The sequence below is a fragment of the Melanotaenia boesemani genome, chromosome 2 (genome assembly GCF_017639745.1).
Source record: "Melanotaenia boesemani isolate fMelBoe1 chromosome 2, fMelBoe1.pri, whole genome shotgun sequence".
Taxonomy (NCBI): domain Eukaryota; kingdom Metazoa; phylum Chordata; class Actinopteri; order Atheriniformes; family Melanotaeniidae; genus Melanotaenia; species Melanotaenia boesemani.
This window is the reverse complement of record NC_055683.1, coordinates 31136892-31148613: the sequence shown is the minus strand read 5'-3', so window position 1 is coordinate 31148613 and position 11722 is coordinate 31136892. Positions and strand designations below refer to the sequence as shown.

The 11722-nt window shown below is 38.9% G+C and overlaps 1 protein-coding gene across 1 annotated transcript; it reads right to left on the bottom strand.

Moving 5' to 3' along the window:
* Nucleotides 1-2132: 2132 nt before the first annotated feature.
* kat2a (K(lysine) acetyltransferase 2A) lies at nt 2133-11039 on the bottom strand. Its single transcript, XM_042002415.1, has 18 exons — nt 10728-11039; nt 10322-10445; nt 8231-8376; nt 8048-8137; nt 7771-7952; nt 7479-7670; nt 7107-7213; nt 6670-6774; nt 5920-6056; nt 5366-5574; nt 5160-5286; nt 4869-4979; nt 4630-4773; nt 4417-4531; nt 4293-4329; nt 3447-3510; nt 3282-3366; nt 2133-3194 (listed from the first exon to the last, which is right to left on the bottom strand). The coding sequence occupies exons 1-18, from the start codon at nt 10950-10952 to the stop codon at nt 3001-3003; spliced, it is 2394 nt and encodes a 797-aa protein (XP_041858349.1). The 5' UTR covers nt 10953-11039; the 3' UTR covers nt 2133-3000.
* Nucleotides 11040-11722: the final 683 nt, after the last annotated feature.

The following is an 11722-nucleotide window of genomic DNA, read 5'->3' as shown; positions in this document are numbered from 1 at the left end:
AAATGATTGCCTGCACACAATGAGAATCAGAATAATGGAGTAAAGAAGCAAATTAAACTATAACCTGGTGTGCCCTAAGTGCTTCTCACCGGATGATGCAAGCAGAAGTCAACATTCATGTAGTTTTGGGTGGGGTTTTAAAACCAGGTTTGGATCCGCTTGGCACTTAGTATTGACAGTAAAAGCCCTGTGCTCTCAGTTTGCCTGATGGCCCTGCTACGGGGTAACAACTGTGAGTCTCACTAAAGCAGTAACATTTCACAGCATGTCTCATATAAACCTTTTGTGCTCTAGCACTGTGTTACATATGTCTGAAAGTGTGCTGCTAACCTGACACCTTAGGCTGTAACAAAGGAGCCCTGCATGTTTCCAGTTGATCATGAAAGCGAAACTTAAAACCTACAGCTGCACACTTAAACACAAACAAAACAAAATAAGTACTTGATTAGAAAAAAGGTTCTCCAAAGATGCATCTGTTTGGTTAGAGGCAGAAAAATTCCCAGGTTGCTCAACTAAACTCTGAAAACATAATGAGTCATAATTCTTTACTCCATTAACTCCTCCTTTCAGTTTCCACTCACACAAATATTTTTCTAAGATAAGGGGTATTTTTTCTGTTTTATTCATTTTTATATAAATTTGTGAATGAGGATTTATGTAATTGAAGTATGCATTTACATACAGAATTCACATTAAAACATACAGAAGAGGAAAACAAACCAAATGGGAGAATGTAAGTGAATTACTGGAAAAAAGTTAAAGAAAAAGATGCATATGAAGGATATGCACATCAGCTTTAGGATGGCGAGGAGAGGAAAAATAAACAATGATCCTGATAATTTAGATATGGATGATAGTAAGGATAATAGTGATGCCAAGATAGTGGTAGTGATAATAATACTGACAATAATAATATAAGCTCAGCATGTCAAGATTTTTGGAGGTAGGCTCAATTAGCTGCCACGCTAATATGGGTACCCCACACTGCCCCACCCGCATCACGGCAAACCAGTCTGAAATTCCACCCATTATCACCCACGCCTCATGCTCAGCCCATTCTGAATTATTGTCTCTTTGTCTGTCCTAAGAGTGAAGCATTAGAAGTAGGCCCAGTCTGTAGCCCATGTCTGACTCTGCCTCAGTGGACAAACTTCACACTCAGTTTTGTAGCTAAGATAGAACAAGAGCAGGTTTTTATGTTAATATTCTGCTGCAGATCATTTGACTCAATATTAAACTCCCAAACCATGTTACGTATTAGTGCCTTTTTATTGAAATATTGTGGTCATGATTAACCTCTGGACTCCAAAGTAAGTGATAATTTTCCTCAGTGCAACTGTTAAATGAATCAGTCTTTCAAGAGGCTGGAAATCCTGTACACATTAAAAAAAAAACTGTCTTAATGAAAAGAAGAAGGGGTGGTTGGGGGGAGGTGGGTGACTAAATTTTACTGACATAAACAGCATTACAGTAAATGGCATTTATACTGTAACTTAACAGCTGGAATATTCAGACTGACCTATAGAAAAAAATCTGAAATGCAGCATATGTGGATTTAAGGTGGACTAATTTACTGACCCTGAAGAATGTAGAACTGGCATAACTTCAAAAAATCATAGCTCATCACCATTCAAGTACAAAAAAAATATATATATATTCACACATACAAACGGTGTCAATGAAACATTCAACAAGCTCGATAAATCAGCATTTGACAATTACTCCCCTGAAAGAAACGTATGCATTTCAGGAAGCACTTTGTTTGACACTGACCACAGAACAAGTCATGTACAACAAATGTGGATATTTTCTAAATACAAATTATAAAACTGTCTGTCATGCATTAACATCCATTTCTGCTTCAGGTACGATGTGATAAATAAAGCCAAACTGTCTCCCTTTCAAAAACCCAGATTGTATAAACAACTCCGCCTACGTTGTGTCTATCCTCACATAAACTATCCTCTGAACACCGAACCGCTACGAAAACTGTGGGTGTGAAAAACACTAGACTAGTCATCACGTGTAGAACGTGTCAATACCATATAACAAATCAGTGTCAACACAAAACATTGCCAGTGGAATGCTCAATTAACGGTTTTAAGATTTTTCTTTTGTATAAATAAGTTTTCAACATAAAAACATGATTTATTTGAAGGTAAATGTTGAGATTTTTTTTTTTTTTTTTTTGGCACAGAGTATCTGGAAATATTTGACGCCCAGACCTTCACGAGCATTGCTTTAAACTGCAGCCAATAATTACTTTTTATGTAGGTTTGCTTTCATTAATGATCTGTTTGGAGTAAATAATATGAAAAATGACACCAGAAACGAGATTAAAATAGCTTGTTTTCCAAATCAACAATAAAAAAAATGCTCAATTCACACCCAAAAGCAAAAGAAAAAACCCCAAAAAACTCACTTTTTTGGCCAACCCCCCCAAAAAACTGTTTTCTTTCACCTCATAATTGAGCAACATTTGTTCAATTAACATCCCACTAAGTGAATCTGTACGTCTCAGCTCATAACATTTATCTTCACTGTTGGCTGGGATGTTCAAGTGTCTGTCAGTAACTGAAGGCAACATGGCTTTAGGTCCCGAGGTCCAGTTTTCTGCAATGTAATTCTGTATACACTGGCTCCTGTGACATGTTTTTAACCTAAAGAACACAAGCTGTAATAAACAATCATTATCAAAAATAACAAAACTGGACCAATAATTTGTAAAAATAATGATAGAAAGAAGCAGTTTTAAACCTTGGACCTGTAACTTTGGTACACTCAATTAAGCTTTTTAGTTTTAATGAAGATTACTCCCCTGATGAGTGCTGGAAAACGGAAAATGTCAGAAGGTAACTGTAAGCAGATGTCATCTGACACATGTAATGCTTAACTGGCTCTGATCTTTTTGTTTCATGGTAATTCTTGCAAAATTTATTGTATTTTAACTGTTAGGAAAACTAACAATATTTTCCCCATCATCTGCATTATCGTGGTGTTTTATTTTTCAATCAGGCCTCCATCTTTTAGCTTGAAGTAGAAGAACTTCTCCAAGGTGTTGGCACACTTGCAGTACTCGCTGTCTGGTGGGTTGTACTCGCGACAGTTGGTGATGATTCTCTGCAGGTCCGCAATAAAAAGCTTCTTGGTCACATAATATCTGTTCTTGAGTCTTTCTGTCATTGTCTTCAGATCTGTATAGAAAATAAAAAGAAAAAAAAATAGCTGAAAGTATGACGAGTAGGTGGGGCGGCTGCTTTATTAAAGGGATGTTCACTCACCGATGGGAAAGCGGATGATTTCGTAGTAATCTGGAGCTTCAGATTTCTTTACTGGCTCCATAAAGGGCCAGGCATCAGGATGAGTCTGTTGAAGAGATCCAACACGGTCCAGATTAGTCAAAGTGTCCATTATTCTTGTGCTCTAAGGTAGTGTGTGACCCTCACCTTTATCTGGGCCAGGAGGTTCTTCAGCATGTTGTATAGCACATCAGGATCCTTCACCTCTTTCCTATAAATAATGTAAATGATCAAAAACTGAAACTGACTTTATGGAATCACTTTGTAGTCAGAAACAAACACTGGGTGTTGCTGAATTAGTAGAATTAATATTATTGGCATGATGATTAATGTTTACACGTAAACTCTTATTTTTAACCAACATAGGGGGAGAAAACAGCCTTTATTAGTTATCAAACTTCTTAATACGTATAAACTCAACTAGGGACAACTGAACTATTACCATTTAAATAAGAAGTCAGGCAGTAATTAGGTTTCCTCCTTTGATATTGGAGCAACACTGATCATTGCAAACAGCAGCGTGTAGTTAAAAAAAAACAAGTTTATTCCTCTCTGTCAAACTAGCTGTGACCACTTGCTTTTATTACCTTTAGCATTTCAAAGTTGAGAGGCATTTCTTTGATTTGAATCAGCTTAATATTCTTTTTTATTCTGAATATTCTGCTTAGTTTGTTTTTATATTGTCTAACTTAACAAAAGGTCGCAACTTCTCAATGAGATGTTCAGGTTCTGTCAGAAAGGCCATTAACAGTAAGGGTACCAGCAAGCAGTTTTGGCCCCTATGTGGAAACATATTTGCTCCTATTATAGTTTCCCATAAGGATGATCATGTTCCTTTAAACTCACATCTACAGAAAGAGGTATGACATACATGAATAAAACAAACCAAATAGCTAGGTAAAATATAATTGTCTATATACCTGCTTTATCTGCAGCAGAAATAATCCACAAATTTCTCAAAAAAACCTTCAGAAAAACAAAATGTGAGTTTACCCTTTGTCCTTGTTACAGGGTTTCCAGCCTGTCTCTCCTAGAAGGTTAAAAAAAGACTCATCAGTGATATAAAAGTGCTGAATTTAATTCAAATTTTCAACGTATATGCACACAGAACACTTACTTATGCCCGGGATGCTCTCCACTGGGATCTGTCGCACGCCCTCTTTAAAGCAGGTGAGACCGGGATAAACCTTTCTGATCTGACTCTGTTTCCTCTCGATCAGCTTTTTAATAATCTGTTATGGCAATATCAGAATGATGTTTTATTAATTAAAAACATAAAAAAAAAAAACATTTTGCCATAACAAGGACATTTCATATCCTCATCATATACCTCCTTCTGCCTCTTAATGATATGAGAAAGCTCAGTGTAAGGGATTCTTGGGTTCAGCTCACACTCCATCAGGGTTGCTCCTTCGTAGTCTTTGATGTATCCCAGGTATCGATTCTTGGGCACTTTGATGTCTTTGGAAAACCCCTGCAAAAGGGGAGGTGTGGGCAAAAGACTTCTTTAAAAGTAAAGAAGGCAGGGGAGGACAGAGAAACGGATAATGCACAGCCCGTCTGCAGTACCTGCTTCTTGAAGTAGCCAATGGCGTACTCGTCAGCGTAAGTGAGGAAATAAAGGATGTTGTGTTTGATGTGGTACTCCTTTAGGTGGTTCATTAGGTGGGTACCATAGCCCTGATATTGAAGAGACCAGAAAGATGACAGTGTTAGAAATGTTTTTATATTTCCAAAAGCTGCAAGTTCAGTGAAGTGACCCATGTTTTTGATTAAAAAAAAGAAGCAATCTTTAACAAAACTGAACCAGACAGATGTTTTTGTAGACTTACAAACTTAGTATGAATGGGTAGAATGTACCTTAACTTGCTCATTGGATGTGACAGCACAAAAGACTATCTCTGTGAAGCCCTGAGTGGGAAACATCCTAAAACAGATGCCTCCAATGACGCGGCCATCTTTAATAAGGGCGAGGGTTTTGTGCTTCCTGTGAAAATTGAAGATGTCAGGACAAGCTGCAAGACCTGGACCAGGACTTTATGTGTAATTTGAATGCATTCGCTTACGGGTCAAACACCAGTCGTGTGATGTACTCTTTGGGCATACGAGGTAATTGATGAGAAAAGACATTCTGAAGGCCAACCAGCCACATCAGGATCTTCTTGTTGGACTTCTGTGAAAGTGAATTTCCAATGACGTGGAATTCTATGATGCCCCGTCTCTCCTCCAGCCTGGCGGTCTCATCACGAGCAGCATTAGGCGTCAGCAGATTAGTCTAGTGGCATAAATAAACTGTCACTGCTACTAATTTAAAGATCTGAGACTGAAGCCAGTACTGGCTTTGTGATGCACTGTTATTCAGAGGTCATTTTTATGTCACTACAAGGACCTTAGAGCTGCATTTATGCATGCCAGGTCCATTACAAAGAGACCAGTACACTCCTAATTATTCAAACTGGGCTAAATGTTCAGTTGCAACACATCTACTGTAGATGCAGGACTAAATACTGTCCTGTTCACACTTTCACACAACTCTCAACAGTCAGATGTTACTTTAGGTAGTTTTTTTTTTTTTTTAAACTAGTGTAAAAAGGCTTTTTAAGGGGGGAAAAAAACTGACCTCTGGTCCAAGCATAGCGGCAGGGTCAGTGATTGTCATCATGACTTCATTGACCAGTTCCATAGGAATATCTCCCATCACACGGATCCGCTTGGCATCCTCCAATGTTAATGCATCTGGAAGTTTACGCTTTTCCCCTGAACACATAGTGAAATTTCTCAGAATAAAAGGGAGGAGAGGCCTTTTCTATGTCATAATGTCATAGGTGTTTATGTTTCTTTCTATATTTAAGGTTTGCCCATCTCCCTTTTAATAAAGTTACCATTACTATTAATGCCAAAAATCACAGAATTGGATTTTAGCCAAATTAGAAAGGCTAAAATCAGCCAAAGTGAATTTGAAAAGGGTGTTAATAAGTAAAAAGTAAATAAATATACAAATCAAACACCAATTTCTATAGTTTATATATTATTAATCCAATATAGTCAAAGTGGCATAAAATTAACAGCTAAATTAAGCTATCAATCACTGCAATTAATTTTACAACAGTTAATTGTCACCTTGCATTTTCTAATCATGACAGCCACAGCAAATAAAAGCTACAGTGGACAGTGACCTTACAGCAGCCATCACCTGTTTAAGAAAAACTGCTGCATTTCCAAATTTCAATTAGCATATTTAAATTGTTTAGCTGCAAGTCTAATGAGTGCTTAACAAATTACTCCATGCAGACAACTAACTGCACGAAACATATGGCACTGTGTCCTTGTTAAAGATGGGGAATCAATGCAGAGGCAAACACTAACAGACCTGTGACGGGCTCCACACCTCCACTCTCCCCTGTGCCTATAGAGGAGCTGCTGATCAGACACTTAGACAGAGCAGCAGAGCCAGACACTGAAGCAGGGCTGATTACTGCAATGACAATGTGCATCAGTTTATAAACCACACAACTGTGACTACAGCAAAGACTAGATGTGTCTATTGTAAATACCTCTTAAGTTTGTATAATAAGAATACCAAACCAAGGCCATTACATAAACTGTCTATACCTGGCTTTAACCTAGATATACTGCTTCCATTAGACTTTCAGAAGTAGAACTATTTAGCACATAGACATAATGTGAAAATCATGAATATTGCCAACAAGAGTCTAGCTTATTTGACTTGCTAACTTTAATTTCTCTTTGGTTTTTAACTTGTACGTTGTATCGTTGTGCTGTGTGGTCTTGTCCGATTGGCCTTACCTGTCTGATGTCCCAGCTGTGTCCCATCAGAAGCAGGCATGGTGAAATCTGCCTCCCATATAGGTGAATTCTCACCATAAATTTCCTCCTCCAGCATCGACAAGAACCTGACAAGCACAAATAAATCTAACAAACAGATCTCCAAAAGACAACATGAATATTTAAGATTCATTTGACCTTTTTTTTTAATCTAGAAGAATGTCTATCATGACAAAGGAATCAATACAGATGCAGGCATAACCTTTCTCAGATCCCAGTCCCATCAACTCCACCCTGCTATGACCAAACAGCTTGATACAGGCCTAATCCCGCTCCATCGGCATGCCATCAGGCAGTTGTCATTAAATGCCATTTTACAAGTTGTGCTCTTACTTGGGAAAGTGTGTGAGGATAAGTGTGCGTTTTTCTGGCAGCAGCTTATCCTTCTCCACTCTGAACTTCTCCAGGAGCTGGCGCCGTGTAACGGTGAAGATGGACTTGAGTAAGTTTCGGCCAAACACCTGTGTGGTCTCATAGCGTGGCAGACTGTCGTTGCTCTGTGGGACGTGGCAGTAGCACAACCACCTGGTATTCATAGGGAGAAACACTGCTGTTATCTCAGAATATAACACAGAATTATAAAAAATACATGCACCTGCTTACAAACAAAACTGCATGAACAAACCTGGTGTAGTCCACTTTGTATGCAGTTCCATCATCTTTCTGGGTACGCTGACGATACTGTGTTGGCGTCTCAAGCTTCCAGTAATTTAAACATAAAAGGAACATCTTTGATAGTTCAAACATGGTCTGCCTCTCCTTTGGAGCAAGGTGGCTAAATTTATATTGAACAAAATTTAAAACACCCTGCAGAAAAAGAGAAAATTCAGAAAAAATTGTTAAAAAATTTTGCTAAGAAGTTCTGGATGCTGCGTAAGACTGGGACTAACTTCCATGTTCACCTGCTCAATGTTGGGCTTTTCGAATGGTGGACTTCCGAGGGACCCTTCTACGACTGGCTGGCTCATCTGCAGGATGCATTTTCTCAGCAACTTAAGGAAAAAGAGAAACAGAACACCAGATTAAACCTCACTGGCTCACATAACATAATTGTCACAATGAGTTGAGATGAAGTTTTCACCTACCTTGAAAAGGTAGAAATACACTTGTTTGGTATCTGTGTCCTCCTCTTTGTGTACAGACATAAAAAGGTTCTCCACATCAACCACCATCCCCAACAGCCTGTTAATCTCATCCTCAGACACATTTTCCAGATGAGACACATGATCAGCTGTGAACAAAGCACCAAAGTAAGTATCAAAACACACAACTAGCTGTTGCACAACAGGCGGGAACTACATTTTTCCTGTTTTTTTTTTTTATCTGATATGCATCATAACATTAATTCAGTTTATTTTCTGTTAATCTCTGCTCAATACTCACTGAAAATCTGTTACTCTAAACAAATAAAAGCATTTAGACCTTCTTATCACATTTGCAGCCATTTCTACAAGTGGCTCTCAAGATGCTTTCCCAAACTGCCTTACTAAATTCACTGAGCATAATTAGAAAAGAAACATCTATATCCAGTCCCGCAGCTGTGGATACCATACAGTTTTATTTCTCAAGCACTTTAAAAGCTGACCAAAGTGCTGTACAATAAATTAAAAAGTCAAAAGAAGGAGTACAGCTGGAGCCACTAGATTTAAAGAGCATGACCTCTGTCTGTTTTTCATTAAAAATTAGAAAATTCAGAGCAAACCATCCCTTGATCTCATTGAGACAATCAAGGCGAGGCTGAACAGAACCATTACGTTTTAAGGGGAAATAGACTTGACGGTCACCACCGTATAAGTGAAATGGCATGCCATGCTTTCTAAACAAAGCACCAAGCAGCTCAAATAAAAAGAGAACAAAAGAGGACCGAGAATAAAACACAGTCCCCAGAATCCATTGCTAAAAATATGTCATTTAAAACTCTTAAAAGAGTGCTGTGATACGTTTTAAACTTAGACTTGAAAACTTTCAAAATGTTATATTTGTCTATGAAGCCCTTCAGCTGGTTGTAGACCATTTTTTTCCAAGATTTTGGACAAAAAAAGTAACTTGGAGATTAGCCTAAAATTAGTCAAACCAGAAGGGTGGAGGCCAAATTTCTTCAGCAAATCACAGCATGTTTAAAATTGCTCGGCACCACAACAGAAGTCAAACTACCGTTAATAATATTAGTAATAGACGGACCATCAGCAGGAAAAACCTCCTTAAGAAGACATAGATGAACAACGTCACCAGGAGAGCCAGATGGCTTCATACTGGTAACCAGGTTCTCTAACAGGGAAAGGAAAATAGACTCAAAGTGTTCAAGGACGGCAGAGCAGGGGACCAAGATTGACAAGTCATGGGATGGAGAAGTAATACAGGCTGTAATACTAACAACCTTGTCCAAAAAGAAATTAGGAAATTTACCACAGAGTTCTCTAAAAGCTTCCAGAGGGACAGGTTCATGAGCATTGAGAGCAATATTTTGCTCTAGCAGGTTTAACAGCTCTTTGATAACACAAACTCCCTCTCAGTAACTCATAAGATACTTCAGTTTGTTCTTTTCCACTGTCGCTCATTTCTCCTGCACTCCAGTCTAATGGCACGTCTAATGGATGTCTAAATGGGAACCAAGATTTGAGGGAGAGAAACATGATTGTGTTTAGGCACAGATCTGAGGAAGGATACAAGTGCCCACAAACACAGCTGCTTCTACATTTAACAAATAACAAAAAAGTAGCGATACACCATTTGTTGGTTATTGGCCGATAACTGATGACGACTATTCGATTTTTTATTTTGAAACCGATATCGGCTGATACGGATATTGTGCCGATAATATCGTGCATCTTTACAAAAAATCCCCCCCCAGGAACTTAGCCTGAAAAGTGAGAAAGATGGATAATTCGGAGTGACCTCACGTTCTTCTGATGGAAAACTACAACTTTACATTATGACAACTACTCTGAATATTGTGGCAAGAAAGGAAAACCTAGCCTTTGGAGTAACCCAAAGAGTCATTATAAACCTCTTTGTGTTTAGATTTATTAAGGAATCAAATAACTGAATCCAAATTTGTGTCTAACAAATAGCATATAGATGGATGTAGTCTGAAAACTCTTAATAACAGATACACCACGCATTTATTTGCTGTTCTGAAAGGGGCTGGGTGAATGTATGTGGAAGTTAGTTTGTACCCAGAGCATGTCCACAGCTGCGGCAGGGCTCGCTCAGGCTGGCTGCTTGCTGCTGCAGATCCATACGTGTGGCTGATGGAGGATTCGGGTTTTTCCATCCATTGCACTTACATGTGTCATTAGCCTAAGAATAAGCATAACAACACAAATAAGCAACGCAAATAGTAAATGCTCTGTGATTTTTGTATCAATGAATGACTAATCGATTAAGCTAACTGTTGAGATGTGCATCTCACAGATTTATGATTAATAGAACTATTCTTTGAACTACCGAGGTAGCTAGCTACAAAAGTTAACCACCACGTTAGGTTATGCGTTACTAGTTTGTCTTTATAATGACAGCTACTAGATAATACTGCCCGAAGAGTGCTTTGTTGTTGTTAACTTTGGCTAGCTTGTTAGCTACCTTGCATGCGGAGAAAACGCCAAGTTTCTCAAGCTTTTTCGCCCGTGGGAAAGCTCGGACTTGAGCTTTCTTTTGGCTTGCACGTTGTTGCTGACTAAGTCCTGGTCTGGCCGGGTCGCTATTCCCTGGCCCGGGGCCTGTCGCAGCAGAACCAGACCCCCCTGACCCAGTCGACTGGGCTTGGAGAAGCCGGGGTTGTAAGGCCTGTGCCGCCGGGTCCGACATATCCACGCTGCTGCGACAGACTTCCTCCACTGCCGTTTAGCTCATGCGCTGCATTCAAGTACTGCCAGAAAAAAACGGATTTAAGACTTACTAACACTGAATTACAGGTAGAGGCAGATATGCCGCGTCAAAACACACACACAAAAAACGAATTTTAATCTTGAAGTACCTTACTCCCAACAGTAAATTAAGTTATAGACAACATGTAAAAAATAACGTGACCACTACAAAACACACGCCCATAGTCTTACTATTCTTCTCCCTGTCTGAGGTAGCGGTTTCCATGGTTTCAATAGGAAGACAAGTTCATTTGAATTTGTGACCGTTCACTGACCTCTAGTGGCTATACAGAGGAACAACAAAAGTGACATTTTTTCCATTAGTGCGGTGGTAGAGGGGGTTCCAAAGTCGGTCCTTGAGGGCCGCTGTCCTGCAGGTCTTGTGTTTCCCTGGTGCAACATACCCGGCTCAAAATTAGGGGCCATAAACAGGCTTGTGCACAACTTGACAGCTGTATAACCATTTCATTTAAACTGTGTTACAAAACTTGCAGGACAATGGCATTTGAGGACTGGAGTTGATCATTCTTGCCTTATGAAAAGAAATATTTTGTCTGTAATCATGAGTGACACTGCACAATTTGTAAATAATATAAATGTTACCACATCAGAAGATTTAAGCTACTGTCAATGATAGGACTAATGTCTGCATGCATTCTGAAATATTTGAACAAGTTAGTGTTCACATTAACCTTGATGGTAAGGAGCATT

Excerpts from the sequence above, each read along its gene's own strand:
- kat2a (XM_042002415.1), bottom strand. The coding sequence starts at position 10,952 with ATGTCGGACCCGGCGGCACAGGCCTTACAACCCCGGCTTCTCCAAGCC. Across the intron at positions 6,057-6,669 it reads AGGTGTGGAGCCCGTCACAG|GGGAAAAGCGTAAACTTCCA; the intron begins GTCTGTTAGTGT and ends CTATGTGTTCAG. Across the intron at positions 5,575-5,919 it reads CCGCTATGCTTGGACCAGAG|ACTAATCTGCTGACGCCTAA; the intron begins GTCAGTTTTTTT and ends TTATGCCACTAG.